This window comes from Lepisma saccharinum, chromosome 12, assembly GCF_977018435.1.
Source record: "Lepisma saccharinum chromosome 12, izLepSacc3.1, whole genome shotgun sequence".
Lineage (NCBI taxonomy): Eukaryota > Metazoa > Arthropoda > Insecta > Zygentoma > Lepismatidae > Lepisma > Lepisma saccharinum.
Genome location: NC_139240.1, coordinates 39,488,337 through 39,508,659, shown reverse-complemented (window position 1 = coordinate 39,508,659; position 20,323 = coordinate 39,488,337). Strand labels below are relative to the sequence as shown.

Here is a 20,323-nt window from a genome sequence, read left to right as displayed (position 1 = left end):
CAAATTATGCAGTACGATAGCATACACAGAAATGCTATATAATTATATCAACCTTTTATTAGTAATAACGTGCATTTACATATTCTTCCTTTTTTGCATTCGATCACTGGTTTTAATATCGCAACAAAATGCACTCCAGATCTGCGCTGCGACACATGCTTGCATTTCCACGAGCATCGCTCGTTCACGACTCTTGAAACAGCACGAAGAGTCACAGCACAGTCCCACGACTCTTTCCCCATCATTCGTTCACGACTCGCGAGTCGGCACGAAGAGTCATTAAGCACCTTAGCGACTCTTCTCCTCCCTCATCGTTCACGACTCGCGAGTCGGCACGAAGAGTCATTAAGCACCTTAACGACTCGCTCGCCTTAGCGACTCTTCTCCTCACTCATCGTTCGCTCGCGAGTCGCGATTTCTACACAAGGCGCGGCGGCGGCAGTCTCGCCAGCAGACTGGATCTACAGTTTAAAGTAGGATCCACCCGCTCGCTCTCCGCGGATGGCTAACAGCTGTGTTTAAGAAATATATATCGCTCTTGAACATTATCCATGTCCATCCCATATCCATGTTTTTGTTGTTCTACAGTCATTCAATATAAGTTTCTGCCAATATCATAATGTATGATCGAATTTCTATAAAGCGGGCCAAATTATACGTATGTATTTTTTTTAATGTTGCTTTCTACTAGTAAAATACCTTAACACGTAGGCTCACCGCAGATGGCCAACAGCTGTTTATATCACTCGTGAACATGACCCATGTCCATCTTACGTAGTTGTTCCTAATTCTGCAGTCATTCAATAAAAGCTTTTTTGCAGTATCATGTACGATGAGATTTATGATTAAACTTCTATATTTATTCTTTAATGCTGTTTTCATTAGTAAAATATTTACACGTTAATGTTAATGAAATATTTCACGTCATATGAAAACGATTTTGTCAGACAATGTTTAAAGTTCACTTTATGCTCGGGATTGAAGCTACATTTTAAACTGGGGGTCTAAATCACTGGGCAAGGTGCCTCCACCGAGGATCGAATCCGAGACAGGAAGCGATTTCCTTACCAGGATTTAACAAGGAATGAAAGGATGGCTGAATAACATAAATAAAACATACTCCATGGTGCATGTTCTTTGTTTCTTGGTTTCTATGTTGGCCAGCTTGAAATAATCTTGGAGTGACAGATAAGTGGTGTCGCCCTCCTCAAAGTAAGCCTATTGACACCGAAAGTTCCTGGTTCGAACCCCAGCCCAGAGATGAGTGGTAATCTGTATTTAACCTCTTGTCAATTACTCTAATCACCATCCATCCTCCGTCGTTGCCTTGTAACGATACCTGCTGGATCCCACTTTAAACTGTAGATCCAGTCCCGATTAGCTTATCTGTACGTAAAATTCATTCATCCTCGCTGTCAATACTAAGTAATTAGGTATAAAAGATGCATAAAATACAACAAAGCGTGTTAGGCAGTTAAAATATTAAAACTGAATTAATAAATTATAAAATATAATTACTGCATGCTAATTTATAAGAAATTATAGCATTTTAAAATTTGTTTGTTCCTTAATGGGAAAATAACTAGTAACTTATTTCTTCTGTTCATTCTCATGTTAACAGATTTGTTTTCTTGGATAAATAAAATTGAACGTGTAAATTAAAAGGTTTACATGTGCACGAAGCGGAAGAGCAACTCGATCGAGTATCGTGGTGAGACAAGATGACTTAACACATCGTTTCAACTCGTGAATTAGAATGCATATCTTGGTCGTGATTTGATTTCAAGTTAAAAACACCTGTCAGGTCTTGTTCGCTTATCGATTTCAAAGCATAAATCGGTATCGTTACTCCAATGAGACGAGATTCTCGGACAGTACATTTTACACAGAGTGTCTCTCATCATCTCACCAACTTTGGAAGGGTTGGCCCTGTTTTCATTTCGATTTTGTAATGCCCTGCTACTTGTGAAACTGATTCACTTCCAACAATTTCAGTCGCCTCTGTGGAGGAGTGGTTAGAACAGTGCGCTAAGAGGAATCTCGGAATTGAGTGTCACTTCATCAATTTCATTATATCATCACTGATTTTCATGTTCGCGATTAGCCAAAGTGGCAGAAGAGCAAAGTCTGGGCAAAAGTGGTATCCCGAGCCGCTATGTGTTTCCACCGAATATCGGCCTCAGGATTCCCTGCCCTCGTGCCGCGATGTGCTAACCACTCCGCCACGGGGGCCGGCCCTCCCCATCACATCTCTGTTTTATACTAAAGGCTATGATTGAATATGAATTTAAAATTTTGTGTGCGTCACTTAGGCTATTTTGCACCCTTCACTTTATACGGGATCCAGCCCCTTACCAGAACTAAAATAACATAACTGTAATGTCCTGTAGTAACTAAAATATTAAAATAATCTGACCGGTTAAAAGCTGAGGCTGTAAAGGCACTCTGCACACATAAGGACAAAACACAGGACAACACACACACACATTCCTACGAAAATTATACTGGCCGTAGGTATAGACGCCAGAGCCTCGTTAGTCTGCAAAATGCAGTCCAGGGTGTACTACGTGGAAGCGAGGCTGACAATTGGGTGTACTACGTGGAAGGATCATCCCTTACATCCCTTAAACTATATTTCTCGAGACCCTTGATGTGCTAACCACGCCGGCATACATTATAGAATACTTGAGTTAGTTTTGTCAATATTAATTTTATTGATTGCATTTTTGTTTTGCAATGATTTTGCGCACTGAATTTTCATATTTATCTTTGCTTTTCATTTGTGTTTTACTTTTATTTTGTATATAATGCTGTGTTTCTATTGGTGTAAATTTGTGATTCGTCTCTAATAACGTTATCATTTCAATGTGATTTAAATTTTAATCTTCTAATCTCACGTGTATAATATATAAGTATATGTATGTACACATGCATACAGAGAGAAAGAGAGGGAAATTGTATGATATGATCGTTAGAGGGGAAATCCCCACCGTTCCCCGCATAATTTCAAATTTGTTCCTTGTATTACACAAAATATATTAAATTAATGTTATAACAAATTGAATATCTATTATAGATCGGATTATAAGAAATTATGTATAACTGCGTGTGTGAGCGTGTGTTTGTCTCTCAGGTTCTTTATTAAATAATCAGAAAACAGAACATAATGTAGTATTCAAATATAAAAAGACCTTCATTTCACGAGTCCACTTATAATTAATTCATTATCATGTGGTTTGTTCTATTAGGTAATTCTTAACTGAATATAAAAAATTGTAAGTTATATTTTTTGTTTTAATACATGTTTGTTATTTTCACTAAAGGTTTATCATTTGAACTTGTGCTTGCTGCTTGTATTACGTCATTTTTGGATTTGGAGTAACAGAAAACAAAAGGTGTTTATTGTCTTTGATCTTGCTTTAGAAAATAATGATTGGTTGATTGATTTGGTTTATTTTACTTCGCCTTTCTGTCACTTTTTTTGGGTAATCGCGAAGATCAGGATGAGTAATGAGGTGTACTAACCACTCCACCATGGAGGCCGGCGCTTTAGAAAATAATTAAAAGTAACAATCGCTTTCCACACTAAGTATTTTGTGTTGCAAATTATAAATTACTGCCTCCCTTTTCTGATTCACTTTAATAGCATAGTGGTTAACGCTGTCATGTATTAAAATGGTTTGCTTGGTAAAAATTGTTATAAGTCCACTTTTATGCTCCAATAGGCTAATCGGGTCTCCCCGATGGCGTAGTTATAACGTCGCCGGTAATCAAGGGGTACCGTGTTCAATACAAAGTGGAGGTTCGGATCCCACTTTAAACTGTAGGTCCAGTCCCGACTATCCTATCTGCACATAAAGTGGACTTAAACAATAACAACTCAAAATAGGCTAATCGGAATATTGTAATCAAGAGGTCTGTGCCTAACACCTTCCCAAAATCTTTACAAGACTCCCCTAATATTTTTTACTAACATTTAATTTCTTGTAATTTTAGCGCTAATGGTTTGGCCGAACTTGAAACTACACGACAAATTTGTTGGCTGTTCTTCGCTGCCCGTCATGGGCTGAGGTTGCGCGCTCTCTCTCTCTGCAAACAACACTCGCGAGTCGACTCTTTCCTTCGTTCAAAGAGTCGCTAAAGTGTGCCACGACTCTTTGAACGAAGGAAAGAGTCGACTCGCGAGCATGCTCCTTCCCCTCTCATCGTACACGGCACGTTTCAGCCAGCTTTACTCAACTAGGGGTAGGGAAAAAGGAACAGAGAGGACCCCCCCTCCCTCTCCTCTCCAGTCCCCATTTGCTGCCCGCAGAATCGACTTGCTTTCTTTAAAAAATTCCGGCCGCCAGGCGAGTATACACTTGCGCATGCGCCTTCCTCGCAAAATTCGTGGAAAGGAGAGGGAATAATGGAATAATAGTTGCTTGGCGGGCGGAGGAGTCGTGGCACACATACGACTCTTTGAACGTGTCGTTCAATTCTGGTGAACGAGTCGTTCACCGCTCACAAGAGAGAGTCGTTACTTTTGAACGACTCGTTCACGAACGACCCATCACTACAGCAAATGGGGACTGGAGAGGAGAGGGAGGGGGGTCCTCTCTGTTCCTTTTCCTACCCCTAGTTAAGTAAAGCTGGCTGAAACGTGCCGTGTACGATGAGAGGGGAAGGAGCATGCTCGCGAGTCGACTCTTTCCTTCGTTCAAAGAGTCGTGGCACACTTTAGCGACTCTTTGAACGAAGGAAAGAGTCGACTCGCGACTCGCGAGTGTTGTTTGCAGAGAGACGAGAGAGAGCGCGCAACCTCAGCCCATGACGGGCAGCGAAGAACAGCCAACAAATTTGTCCTGTAGTTCCAAGTTCGGCCAAACCATTAGCGCTAAAATTACAAGAAATTAAATGTTAGTAAAAAATATTAGGGGAGTCTTGTAAAGATTTTGGGAAGGTGTTAGGCACAGACCTCTTGATTACAATATTCCGATTAGCCTATTTTGAGTTGTTATTGTTTAAGTCCACTTTATGTGCAGATAGGATAGTCGGGACTGGACCTACAGTTTAAAGTGGGATCCGAACCTCCACTTTGTATTGAACACGGTACCCCTTGATTACCGGCGACGTTATAACTACGCCATCGGGGAGACCCGATTATCCTATTGGAGCATAAAAGTGGACTTATAACAATTTTTGCCAAGCAAACCATTTTAATACATGACAGCGTTAACCACTATGCTATTAAAGTGAATCAGAAAAGGGAGGCAGTAATTTATAATTTGCAACACAAAATACTTAGTGTGGAAAGCGATTGTTACTTTTAATTATTTTCTAAAGCGCCGGCCTCCATGGTGGAGTGGTTAGTACACCTCATTACTCATCCTGATCTTCGCGATTACCCAAAAAAAGTGACAGAAAGGCGAAGTAAAATAAACCTAAGTGACGCACACAAAATTTTAAATTCATATTCAATCATAGCCTTTAGTATAAAACAGAGATGTGATGGGGAGGGCCGGCCCCCGTGGCGGAGTGGTTAGCAAATCGCGGCACGAGGGCAGGGAATCCTGAGGCCGATATTCGGTGGAAACACATAGCGGCTCGGGATACCACTTTTGCCCAGGCTTTGCTCTTCTGCCACTTTGGCTAATCGCGAACATGCAAATCAGTGATGATATAATGAAATTGATGAAGTGACACTCAATTCCGAGATTCCTCTTAGCGCACTGTTCTAACCACTCCTCCACAGAGGCGACTGAAATTGTTGGAAGTGAATCAGTTTCACAAGTAGCAGGGCATTACAAAATCGCAATGAAAACAGGGCCAACCCTTCCAAAGTTGGTGAGATGATGAGAGACACTCTGTGTAAAATGTACTGTCCGAGAATCTCGTCTCATTGGAGTAACGATACCGATTTATGCTTTGAAATCGATAAGCGAACAAGACCTGACAGGTGTTTTTAACTTGAAATTAAATCACGAACAAGATATGCATTCTCATTCACGAGTTGAAACGATGTGCCAAGTCATCTTGTCTCACCACGATACTCGATCGAGTTGCTCTTCCGCTTCGTGCACATGTAAACCTTTTAATTTACACGTTCAATTTTATTTATCCAAGAAAACAAATCTGTTAACATGAGAATGAACAGAAGAAATAAGCTACTAGTTATTTTCCCATTAAGGAACAAACAAATTTTAAAATGCTATAATTTCTTATAAATTAGCATGCAGTAATTATATTTTATAATTTATTAATTCAGTTTTAATATTTTAACTGCCTAACACGCTTTGTTGCATTGTATGCATCTTTTATACCTAATTACTTAGTATTGACAGCGAGGATGAATGAATTTTACGTACAGATAAGCTAATCGGGACTGGATCTACAGTTTAAAGTGGGATCCACCAGGTATCGTTACAAGGCAACGACGGAGGATGGATGGTGATTAGAGTAATTGACAAGAGGTTAAATACAGATTACCACTCATCTCTGGGCTGGGGTTCGAACCCGGAACTTTCGGTGTCAATAGGCTTACTTTGAGGAGGGTGACACCACTTATCTGTCACTCCAAGATTATTTCAAGCTGGTGTCTCGGATTCGATCCTCTGTGGAGGCACCTTGCCCAGTGATTTAGACCCCCAGTTTAAAATGTAGCTTCAATCCCGAGCATAAAGTGAACTTTAAACATTGTCTGACAAAATCGTTTTCATATGACGTGAAATATTTCATTAACATTAACGTGTAAATATTTTACTAATGAAAACAGCATTAAAGAATAAATATAGAAGTTTAATCATAAATCTCATCGTACATGATACTGCAAAAAAGCTTTTATTGAATGACTGCAGAATTAGGAACAACTACGTAAGATGGACATGGGTCATGTTCACGAGTGATATAAACAGCTGTTGGCCATCTGCGGTGAGCCTACGTGTTAAGGTGTTTTACTAGTAGAAAGCAACATTAAAAAAAAATACATACGTATAATTTGGCCCGCTTTATAGAAATTCGATCATACATTATGATATTGGCAGAAACTTATATTGAATGACTGTAGAACAACAAAAAGCTATGGAAATGGATATGAGATGGACATGGATAATGTTCAAGAGCGATATATATTTCTTAAACACAGCTGTTAGCCATCCGCGGAGAGCGAGCGGGTGGACCCTACTTTAAACTGTAGATCCAGTCTGCTGGCGAGACTGCCGCCGCCGCGCCTTGTGTAAGAGAGCTCGCGACTCGCGAGCGAACGATGAGTGAGGAGAAGAGTCGCTAAGGCGAGCGAGTCGTTAAGGTGCTTAATGACTCTTCGTGCCGACTCGCGAGTCGTGAACGATGAGGGAGGAGAAGAGTCGCTAAGGTGCTTAATGACTCTTCGTGCCGACTCGCGAGTCGTGAACGAATGATGGGGAAAGAGTCGTGGGACTGTGCTGTGACTCTTCGTGCTGTTTCAAGAGTCGTGAACGAGCGATGCTCGTGGAAATGCAAGCATGTGTCGCAGCGCAGATCTGGAGCGCATTTTGTTGCGATATTAAAACCAGTGATCGAATGCAAAAAAGGAAGAATATGTAAATGCACGTTATTACTAATAAAAGGTTGATATAATTATATAGCATTTCTGTGTATGCTATCGTACTGCATAATTTGCATTATCCGCAGCATGAAATGTAAACTGAAACAAGATACAAATATAGAAAATCTCACTCATGAGGCAGAGTAATGAAAACAAGTATGTGTATAAAAAAAAGTATAAATTTTGTTTGTGTGTGTGTGTGTTTACTGTTTACACATATATGTATATCCACACACATACAGAATCGTATTTGTATTTTTCTTATTTTATGCCGCTTTTCTTCAAATTTTAAGTAATCGCGACGATGAGGATGATGCGTGATGATATAGATGAAGGGACACTCGTAAAGAATATCCTTGCCCAGACCGGGACTAGATCCCGGGAACTTCTGTGGCAAGATCAAATGTCGATTACTTCAGAATCTTGGCCATCTAGTCGGCTACACGCACACACACACACACAAAAATGCAATACAATTTATTAATCTTGAAGGACGTACGTTGTGTTCGTTTACTTAAATACAATCATCTGCTTCAACACCACCTACCCCCTTCCCCCTCTTCAGGCATGTGTTTCGAGAAAAAGAAGCTTGGCGACTCTTTTGAACGACTCATTTGAACGACTCTTCTCAGTGAGCGAGCGCTCATGAGTCGGCTCGCACAAATGAACGGCTTGAACCCATCACTAACGCTCCCCCCAGAGAAAAGATACCTCTTACATTGCTGTACTCCACCAAACATCTGAGGCCGACTGCTCCCCTGCCCTTCCTATTTATAGGCCCCGCTAATGACCTAAACCGTTACTGGAAACTTACCGCTCCCCCAACGGTCAAGAACCCAAACGTACAGGAATACATAGACATACACAATTTATAACATAAAAAAGGATCCAGTAATGATCGCATCATTACAAGTTGCATGAGAAAATTAAAGTAGATGTTATGTAATCACAAAATATAGTTTTTTTCGTGCAAAATTGCTGCAAGATAGAAATATTTTTTTAAAAAATTTTGCATAGCTTTCCAGGTTTTGTGGACCCTTGAAAGACCAATATGCCTGGAAAGTATCGGTAGATGAATTTCAACAAATACTTTCCGATACTGATACCACTGATATTGGCCGAGTATCGGCTCAGCCCTAGTGTATGTTTATTTATGTAATTTGGCCATCGCTTCAGTGAGTTTTACGGCCAATTTCTTATGATTTCGGCTGATGGGGAACATAGCCCAATGTTGAGAAAACACACCAGTTGATCAATATCAGTCTCGAAAAACATAACTGTAAAACTACTATGCTGCAAATAACACTTATTCAAGAGTTGGTGCAAAACATTCTAGTGACAAATGTGGTGACATTAAAACAAAACAGACACTTTGGAGTGTTTTCGAGTAGACAGGTAGAAACAGCTCTAGAAGTAGTACGGTCTTCATTTTTTTCATTTGTTCATTTTTAGTGTTATTAGCAGTATTGTTAAATTTATTAACAGCACACAAACTGACAAGTAACAAAAGCAATCCAGCAACATGCTGTACTGTAGCGTACATGATATTACTATAGCGTTTACATTTATAGACACTCATTAAAGCACGCGTTTCAAATTTTTAATTTAAAGATTCCTTCTACATAATAACATGCCTATTTTATGCCAATTATGAGCGTATCATCATTATAATTATTCTTCCATTGATGGTATTTTTTGTAGGAGTTAAATTATTTCATCCATATTTAATGGAGACATAATTCAAAGTTAATGAAGCGTGGTCTGCATTTAAGGTTTCACGAAACTTATCATATACCCTGTGAAAATATTGTGACCACAGCAGTGAATGTGTATTTACCTTCGAACATATACTTGATATAACATTCCATAGATTTCATGTTTTCGAAAGTCTTCTCGCCGTTGTAACAGACGGGATCCATCGTTGAGTCTTTCACTGCATCTGTGCAAGCTTCGTACCAATTTGCGAGGGAGAATTGGACGAATCCTTGAAAAGTAATACAATTTATGCATTATTTTAAATATCTTTCCAAACTGTCCAATTTGAAAAAAAAATCCTTCACGTGTAAACTTCATATACAGCGTGTATCAAAAAGAATCATCCGATTTCAAAAGGCAATATTTAGGAAACCAATAAACATAGGAGCTTGCGGTAAATTGTAAAATACATGTTGGCATATAAAGTTTTACTTATAATAAGTTTTACTTTGAGCACCACCCCACTGGCATCTTCTTAACAATGAGCTTCCTCAACAATGGATCGGCTGTAGGGGGACTACCGATTTGACATGACACCATTGCCAAGCGATATCGCCAGATCTCACAGTCTCCGATTTCTTGTGGGGGTTTGTGAAAGACTCCGTGTATGTGCCCCCTTCCAAGAACTGTGGACGATCTTTGAAACCGCATAACAGCAGCAGAGATTGCAGCAACACCAGACATGTTCGCTCAATGAATTTGACTATCATGTGGATGTATGCCGTGCATCCAGAGGTGGGTATATTGTAAAAATTATGTAAGTAAAACTTTATATTCTCAGAAGCACTTTACAATTTACTGCAAGGTTCTATGTTCATTGGTTTCCTAAATATAGACTTTTGAAATCCGATGATTCTTTTTGATACACCCTGTATACCCTAATCGTGTTATGAACAATTTATAGGGATTCGGTAATGCTAGGAAAGGTTATTCTGAAAAATCTGATAACTAGAGAAAGGGAACGTAGCTAACCAAGGAAGACTCAGTAAGGAAGGGAAGAGGGGAAAAGGAGGTAGACTGTCTAGAAAAGAAATGGAGAAAAAATAGAGGATAAATGTTAATGCAGGGGTTCCAAAACTTTTTCGTTTCACGCCCTTAGTGTTTCAAGATTATAAGTTAAGTCTAAGTTAGAATATAGTGCCTATCTAACACTTGCAACGCTCAGTTAGTGTGGTTAGGTAGCTTGCCTTAAGTTAAAAAATAAACACATACCCGCTTATACGTATAAGAAAAATTCATAACTTCTAAACAAACTGTCAGAATGATGTGATTGTTGTTTCATTTTAAAGAATTCAATTCAATTCAATTCAATGGTCTTTATTCTTGGGCGAGGTTCAGCAAGATTCGTCATGTGGTCACCACAAGAAAAGGTGTTTGTGTTTTAACGTTGTCTGAAGTGAAGTCTGTGACACTTGTGCAGAGACGATTTCGTGCACGTTATGGTTTGGGCGCTAAAGAAGTAGTTCCATCGCAAGGAATATAGAGATTAGGTAAAGCCATCCGAAGATTGCCGATCTTGCACGAACGCGTGACGTCACCGGAGAAGCAGTGAGCTCGGCTGAAGCAGACGGCCCCTAGCATTTATATGGGAGATTCAGAGAGCGAAAGTATATTATTACTTTTAGGAGGGGGAAAATAATAATTGTCATCCTCCAAGATGGTATCGAGGCATCTTTTTAATGATTAGTAACATAATTGAAAACGCGCTACTTTTAAAAGGGGGCAAAGTACATGTGAAAAAATGTATTTTGAAAATCTATATTCCTGAAACTTTCTGACCGATGCGCTACAAAGAAAGTTGCGTGTTCTCCTTTAGAATTTCGTCATTTTACAAATCGTAATATAATTTTAACAAAAACGTGGCATGCTAAAGAAGAATTAAAGAGTTTTAAAAAATAATTGATTAATAGACTTAGTTTATTTTACTTGGCTTATCTGTCACATATGGCTAATCGCAAAGATGAGGATGCGTGATGATATGATGAAATTGAAGAAAGGAAAGTAGACCCATGCCCGGGCGGGGATTCGAACCTGGGGGCCCTTGGCATCTTAAAGCGTTGTGCTAACCACTTCCCCACGGAGGTCAGCATTACAAGGAAATAAACAGAAAATGACAATCACATGGCATCTATGTTTTAATATGCGAGAAACATTTGCGAGGAGGCTATTGAAGTAACAAATAATTATTACAAGACGTTGTGATAAAAATTATTAATATATCTGAAATATCGAGAGTTGACCTTGCAGTCTCTAAATGTACTTTTAGGGTTACGCAAAACCTTTACTCAAAATTGATAGTGTAAAGTTATAAACTATTAAAATTTAAAACTTATTCCTGTTCGAAAAGAGAAACTGCCAAGTCAAATTAATATTTCGTAGAAATACATATATTTGTATTTCATGAGGCCAAGAGAGTATTTGGAGGGGACGGTGGCTTGGGAAGGCTATAGCCCCGGATCTCGATCTGCAAAGGGGCTTCCAGTGGGAAAACATTCATATGAAATAGTCCAGAAGAAAGGGCAAAATGATTTTTTTTAAATGGCTCTAGAATACAAAGATATAAGTGGATATTTGACAAGCTTAGTCTAAAACTTACAACTGAAGTCGTACGTGTGTGTGGGGGGGGGGGGGGTGGCTACGTGAGGTAACACAGTGGAATATGATTCACAATACTAAAATATGTGGGAACAATAGAAATCAAAATATGTTGTAGCTAGTGACAGCGCAATAGTAAAGATGGAGGGGTAAATCATATTTTCCCAGGGCAATCATTTTTATTATTCCGTTACATACGACACAAAAATGCATATTTTGGCTAAAAGAGCATTCATTCATTTATTTATTTTGTCGTTTTACTGGGGGCAGATAAGAAAGAGAGAGAGAGAGAGAGAGAGAGAGAGAGAGAGAGAGAAGTTGTCGAACGAGAATAGGGGGGCGTTCCTGCCCCCCGCCCCACCCCCTGTAGTGTGGTCATTGCCTATAGCTATGATGGAGAAGAATGCACCAATTACTACGCTATTAAATGAAACAGATACTTTTAAAACTTTTAATCAAATTATTTGTGAACTATGATTTAAATTTAGAGAGAGCACATACCTGTTTAATTTAATTTGGATGAGTTAACTTCTGAAGCCTGCCATTTCCGAGCCTTCTTCCGGTGTAACTACACTGCCCTTTGAGCCGTACCTGCTGCGTTCAGGTGGCGAAACGAGCAGAATACTAATTAAAACAAATATGTGACAAATATATATATAAAAAAACAACGTGTTGAAGCTATTGACGGCGCCAAAGAAAAGACAGAAGAGAAACGTGGAGAGTGCAGTGATATTTTACGGGAAGCAGCAGGCACGTATCCAGGAATTCCTTTCGGAGCGGCGGCTGAACACCATTTTTTAAAGGGGTATCACAATTGTATGTTTAAGGCCAGTGGTGGCAATTGGGTTCCAAAATGTGGGGGTGGGGGTGGACAAGGAGACAAGCATTAAGAGGCCATAGTGTGATAGTGTGGAGGCAAAAGAATGGGGAGCAACTATCTCCTAAATCGTCGCCACTGTTTAAGGCAGTCATTTTAATCAGAACGTGAAATCAGGACATTTTCTACCACTCAACTCCTCTGTTTCCATGCATTAATATTGTGTGCCGGAACCATCTCAGTATGTATGTTTGTCCATTTCTTCTCATCAGGCATCAAAACATCTATGTACCAGAAGTATTTTAACGAAGGTGTTACACATGTACGGAATGCACAATCCACTCGACAACGCGAGATTCAAACTGTGTGCAGGGAACTGGACGCAGACAGTTCACGAATATTTCTCTCTCATTCGAGCCTGAACACCACTAATGTGTCTTGTCCTCCCATGTTTGCAGCTCTTATAAAAGCCGAAACCCACCAAATTGTTCATATTCATGCCTAAGCACTCGCAAGTGTCCAAAATTGTCTGTTGAGTGTGTGTCGAACCCAGTAGCCTTAAACAAAAGTATTTTTTTATGCCATGAAATTCTCGGACTGCATACACAAAATTTGGTCCTGGCACAACCAAATCATCACTCAAAACTTTGATTTTCAGTTGATCTGTGCAGCTTATTTCTTTTTTAATAAATCGCTCCAATGCCCAGCCCGATACTGCCGAAATATTCACTTTAGAGAGAGAGACCTTCGATCTCTTCGTCTTTCGACCCGAACTACTCGTAGCACTACTCGACGTTCCGCTGTCGTCAATGTCTTTAGCTTTGGGACCGAACTGGAACTAGTAGTAGACTTCGTTACTTTACGGTATTTAGTCCATTTCATTTTCGAATCACTAGAACTTATAAAGCAACCAATGGACACTGACTGATCACTAATCGACTGTATGAATTGTCACACTTACCTCTGAAGTCTCCACCTATTCTGTTGTACAGATCAACCGGGAAATTGAAGCCGCTTATTAATATCCTCATTATATTCTAGAACGTTTCGCAGATATCACGATTCGTAAATATTGCCAGTAGTTCGACTCCTTTTCTTTTTCAAGAACGTTCCCTCTCGCGCTTTCCAGAGATTAAAAAATTGCAATGAATCCGAATCGCCATACCTGCGGCGCTACCTTTGTTGTGCAGCTTCCAAATGCTGACAAGTCTCTTCTACATGGTGTTCAAGTTCGCTACGAAAAGTTTACGTGCAATATTATCAACAACAGGGTTATAGAACATTCTCCGTCTTGCCTTGATAAGTATTTCTCTCCTAAAATTATCGTCACATTATTCAAGAAGACAAAACCTAATTTTATCTCGTGTAAACTGAAAAATTTCCTTGGGGAGCGGGGTGGGGGGGCCTCGAACCACCTGATCCCTACCTTGGATACGCGCTATTAACAATAACAGGCTTATAGAACATTATCCGTCTTGCCTAGATAATTATCTCTCAAATTATCACCATATTATTCAAGAAGCCAAAAACCTAATTTTATCTAGCGTAAACTGAAACTTTTCTGAAGGGGGGCTTGAGCCCCCTGATTCCCACCTTGGATACGAGCTGTTACCAATAACAGGGTTATAGAATATTCTCCGTCTTGCCTCGATAATTATTTCTCTCCTTAAATTAACGTCACATTATTTTATTTGACACCACAAGAAACAAAAAATCTCATTTTATCTAGTGTAAACCGAAAACTTTCGGGGGGGCTTGAGCCCCCTAAGCCCCCCTTGGATACGTGCCTGGGAAGCAGTCACGTTTGTTACACCTTACATTTACATACAATATTATAAAGTTCTGCTTTTAGATCTCGCACAATGCCTTTTTCACAAAAATGGGCAATCTCGCATTTTTTTATATCAATCAAGCTGTGATATTTTAGTTTTCTTCCGTTAGTTTTCTGATAATAGTTTTCACAGCTTGCCATGGCATTTAGGCATGATTTCAGTTGACAAGAACAAAATAATCTTATTTCAAAACATAGAACAAAAAGAAATCCAACGCGCTTAAGTTAAAACTCCCTTACATTGGAAGCCTGGAGAGAACAAAACAAGGGTTCCTTCGTAACACAATTTCTTGAAAACCATTTTACACATTTGAATCAACTTTGTGATAAATTGATTAGAAAGGATGAATCTTAACAGTAAAAGTTGTAACTTTTCCCTTGCTACTATATTTTAGAAGATATCCGTTGTCAAATTTCTCAATATTTGCATAAGGAACCAGCCTTTTCCGTGCCGAGTGTTTCGATGGTGACGTCATGCATCCACGGACAACTGCGCATACGATCTGCGCCGCCGAACGAGCACCCCCTGGTTCCATCGTACATTTCAATAAAGAAATGGGAAAAACAGTTACGTGAAACCGGTTCATTTCTCAAATCTCGTTAGAGACTTCCTGGACGAGCATATCAATGGACAGGAAGAGGTTCGAATTTTATTGAATGGCCCCCACGGTCACCAGACCTCACTGTGTGTGATTTTTTGTTGTGCGGGTGTGTTAATGACAAAGTTTACTGTACACCGGTTAGAGATTTGCAAGACTTGCCTGAAAGAATTGTGGTTGCAGTAAGCAACATTACCCGGCACATGATTCAAAACGTGTGGCTTGAGGCTGACAACCGGTTTGACATTTGCCGTGCCACTAACGGTCCACGTGTGGAAGTGCGCTGGTTTTCTTGATTTTTTTAAAAAAAAAATCTGAGTTGTTCCATGTTTGTACAAAAGTTTGGACAAAAAATATTGGTAAATCAAAAAGTTGTGATTTTTTTCTTTTATTATACGTATAAGCGGGACACGCTGTATTTCAAATTCAGAAAGAGTTTATATGTAAAAAGTACTAAGTAAGCATGTATCTGGAACAATCATATTCATATTCATAACAATCACTGTCATTTCAGTGAAAATATGTCGCGGCGCCCCGTAAGCTAGTAACTTTGGGAATCATTGTGTTAATGGAAAGATTCTGATTTTTTATCTTATATTATGTGCATATAAGTAAGGAGGAAGGAAGGGTTACCGGCGACTTTATGCCGGTGTCGTCCTAATTCCGAGCAGTCCCAATTGCCTCCTGCCTGAACAGGAGTAACCTCGAAGGATTTTCCTTCGTGACCGCAACCACCCCTGCAGCCAACACTTCCTGTGTCCTTGTTAACGAATGTTTTAAAGGGACTCAGTTGCACACTTGAGACTGGTCAGTGCCTTATGGGTCCCAGTTAGAGCGTAGAAAATTCGACATGACTGAAGTCATCGTCGATTTAATAATAGAAGTGTGACCTATTTTTTACACGACAATTACACAACTTCACAATTCTTAACTGAAAAGAACTTTTTCAATTAATAATATAATTAGTAACTTTTACCTGAATTTCAAATTCAAATTTCAAAACATATGACACGGCTCTTATAAATTTAGAAATATCGCTAATTTTCTTTGTACTTTTTAGAGCTCCTTGCGATCCTCTCGTCCAATTAAACATATTTCTTCTTTCGCTCTATACCTTCCAGGTTCATTTTCATTCTAAGAATCATGTCATTAGACTTTTCTGCCTCTGCCTTTAAGCTTTTTGTAAGGTCTTCCACTCTTGGATGTGGCCTACCTACCTCGCCGTTGATTTTGTGGTTCCATTCCTCCATTGCATTTTTTTTTCCCGGTGCTTTCTGTTGAAGCAGTTCCACATCTCTTTTGACACTGAAGGGTTTTCCAGAAATTAACACGAATGAAAGTCTGATTCGACAGACTGAAGGGGTGAAATATTACCTTGGAGGGATTTTACAAAGTAAGACCATGATAAGTCATCAGATTGGCTATTGTTGCTATTCAAGCCAGCTGTCTCTCTAGGCCACTACCCTTATTTGTTTTTAAAAACAGGTTTTTCCGTTCCATGTGTTCGCAATTAGGACATTCAATTATTTCTCACTTTTATGTGTTCGCAATTAGGACATGGAATTATTTCTCACTTTTATGTGTTCGCAATTAGGACATGGAATTATTTCTCACTAAGATGTGTTCGCAATTAGGACACGGAATTATTTCTCACTTTTATGTGTTCGCAATTAGGACACGGAATTATTTCTCACTTTTATGTGTTCGCAATTAGGACATGGAATTATTTCTCACTTTTATGTGTTCGCAATTAGGACACGGAATTATTTCTCACTTTTATGTGTTCGCAATTAGAACACGACCACTTTTGTCGATCACACAATACGGGGATATGCCCCTTAACTAAAACAAAAGTAAGGATTAGTGTAACAAGAAAATAAAATGCCTGTTAAAAATACATTCATAGATTCCGTCAAGAGCTAAAACTATGCTGTTTCCAAGGGTAAAATTGTCATACCCTAGTTAAAAGCTGAGGCTGTAAGGGGGAAGTCAGCACAAATAAAGACACACACAGGACAAACGACCCCCACAGAGGATTATACCACAGCTGGTCGTGGGTCCAGGTTCAAGAGCCTCGTTGTCGTGCAAGACCGGGGTGTACTACATGGAAGTGAGGTTGACTTTTTGGTGCTTTCTTAGGTTAGCCCTCACATGCCCTTGTTAACGGATAGGTAGATAGAGAGAATTTTAAGGATCAATGTACAAACATAAGAAATAAATTAGTCGATGGCTTCTGGGTAACTATAAATAATAGTTATCCGCTGTAAACATAGTAAAATCCAAGATTTGCCACAGTGAGCTGCGCAGAAACTTGTTATGTTAGTTATGCACTGTAAACAGTTTATTGGCGAATGCTGAAACGGTGATTGTAATAAAAGAGTTTGCTTTGAAGAACTCAATTCCCGCTTAGTCTAATGATTAACGTTCTTACTTTTAGTGCGAGCTGTCCTGTGTTCGATTCCTAGTTTGAAACTAACATCGTGACCACAAATAGAGAACCTTGAAAAGATCAACTAGTGGTCTCCGATCAAGGAGCTTGATAACAGAGACCCTGTTCACTCAATGAAAAATCATTTGGCAGCTCTTGACACCGAAAAGACAGCTATATCACCTAGTAGTGCTCTAATTACTAGCTGCCGCATTAAATGTAAACTATCAATTTGTATAATAGGTGCGTACTAAAGTATTGCTAGTACTCGTTCGAGTCTTCCACGCTCGAGCGTTTACAACAGAATGTCATTTTAATGTGACAATAATCGTAGACACATGCAAAATATCCGTCCTGGCGATTTCAGCCCACAATCATCTGTTTCATTTTCATTTATCACTGTATTGGTAAGATAGCCTCGTTAAAAAATATATATATATAAAAAAATCATAATAAAAAATAAATAAGAAAGTCGTTTGGGCGTCTGACTACCATGCGAGAGACCCGGGTTCGATCCCTGGCGGAGGAGAACCGGGATTTTTCCCACCTGTTTGTAATGTTCTATTTACTCTTCAGGGGACAGTAACCTGCCTTGGCTCAACCTGTTACTTGTTTTCTTTACTTCCCCAGGCAAACAAGATGCATTACACTTTCAATAACTAACAATACGGTTCAATCGAATTAAAGACATTGAATAACTACCATGTTCTTTACCATGGATATTAGGGAAAACTCTGTTCTTTTATCCTTGAATGATAGCCCAGACGTTCACTTTAGAAATATATAACAAGACTATTTATTTCGTTGATTAAATATATACACAAAATGCATAAGAAATAGCCCCCACATAAAAAAATGACATGATCCTCTTTAATTAAATCACTTAGATTCTCATCCGAAATATATATATACCGGGTGTCTCAGAAGTCTTTCCCTAATTACAAACTTTATTCATATCCGTTATATGCAATGTAGAGATGTGAAAGTGGTGCCAAAATGTTGGAAAGCTAATAAAGTTCTTTTTTTTTTCCAGGTTTCAGTATCGTGGCTGTAGTGTATCAGTGTCAGTGCCCAGGAAACCGGAAATGTTCACAAATTAGGAAAACGCTCAGCTTGTCCTCTGGTATCACGAGACCTGGTCACCAATAACAGTGCAGAGGAACTTTCAAACAACGTATGGAAAGATGCCTATGGCTTCCCCATGGCGCAGTGGTAGCGTCTTTGCCTTGTAATCAAGGGGTCCCGGGTTCGATAACCGTGGAGGCACAAGTGGTTCGGATCCCTCTTTAAACTGTAGTTCCAGTCCGGATTAGCCTTATTGTGCATAAAGTGGACTTAAAACAGCAACTCAAACCAATCAAACCAAATGGAAAGATGCCGCCCAATGTCGAGAGCATTAAGTCGTGGTATGACAAGTTCAATACCACAGAATCTGTTGCTGACTTACCGAGAAGTGGCCGACCATCAACAATAGCGATTTCAAACAACGTAAAACATCAGCCGTTTATTGTTTCGTGCATAGAAAGTGCAAATTGTACGCTTTGTTGCCTAATGATACCAGGGGACACACTGAGCTTTTTTCCTGATTTGTGAACATTTCCGGTTTTCTGGGCACTGACACTGATACACTACAGCCAAGTTTTTTTGTTGCAGGTTTGAGTAATGTGGCTGTAGTGTAGCAGTGTCAGTGCCCAGAAAACCGGACTTTTCCACCCTCGTTCTGGTTTGAAAGGACAAGATTTTAAAACTAACCCCTTCTGCAAGCTGGCTTTTACTGTCACTTAGGCCAGCCCTACAGCAGTTTACATAACTGCATAAAAAGTATTATTGTCACTAAACAAAAATTATTAAACATTCATCAAAAACTAAAAAAAAAGGACCATGTAGTGATTCTATCATTACATGTTCAAACGGCTCCGGTGCCCACCCAGCGTCGTATAAAGTGGGTATCTGGAGGAAACTCTTGGGGATAAAGGCGGCCACGGGCGTGGTGCTGATCACATCACCCCCACCTCGGTCGTGATCAAGAACGTGTGGGGCTCTGACCCCACACCCCCTATATGCCTTCATGGCATAGTGCATAGCACTTTACCTTTTACCTTTATTGGTAAGGTAGACTGATATACATTTCAACATGGAAATAATTACTATATTTACTTAACTATACATATTTGAGAGTCCGCTACCACCGACAAATTACGGTTAGAAGTGTACTACTTGGCTTCGAGCGTATACTGCTCGTTTTGCCTGTTCGAGTGATATTCACTCGAGAGCGAAGATGCTCTCGATTCCGCACGCTATCTAGCGTCGTCTTTGCGAACTATTTGGCGCACGAGCGAAATACTCTTCCAGCAGCTCTCTATCAGGTAACATATATACACTACATACTTACCAAGGAACAGAAACAGAACGCACACAGACCGCATGTTTGAGTTCATAGTTCCAACTGAGAACTTGGTGAATGATGTAACACTTTATAAATGATTTTCAGTCAAGTTGCGGATGCAATAGAGTAAGGTTATTGTAGTATTTTTTATTGTTCGCTGTGAGTGCACCGGGAGATTCGTACACAAAGCGAAGAGATAATGACTTCCGGAAAAATTGTAACATGCAGCCAGAGGAGGGCGGCAAAGATACGTGTGATATTCACGAGTTATGTGAAACGAATGCTGTATTTTTAGACACTGTCAGCATAAAACCTTCAGGATAATGTCATGTCCTTCTTTTCGTTGGC

At 39.6% G+C, this 20,323-nt stretch overlaps 1 protein-coding gene across 1 annotated transcript in view; it reads right to left on the bottom strand.

Annotated features, from left to right (window-relative positions):
- The window catches only part of LOC145996441 (serine protease inhibitor dipetalogastin-like), a 52,167-nt gene extending 32,081 nt beyond the window's left edge, over nucleotides 1–20,086 (bottom strand). The window contains exons 1-2 of the mRNA XM_083132924.1: nucleotides 19,982–20,086; nucleotides 9,402–9,548 (exon numbers count right to left, since the gene is read on the bottom strand). Coding sequence (XP_082989050.1) covers nucleotides 9,402–9,548; nucleotides 19,982–20,027 — 193 coding nt within the window. The 5' untranslated portion in view covers nucleotides 20,028–20,086. The remainder of the gene's footprint in view (nucleotides 1–9,401; nucleotides 9,549–19,981) is intronic.
- Nucleotides 20,087–20,323: the final 237 nt, after the last annotated feature.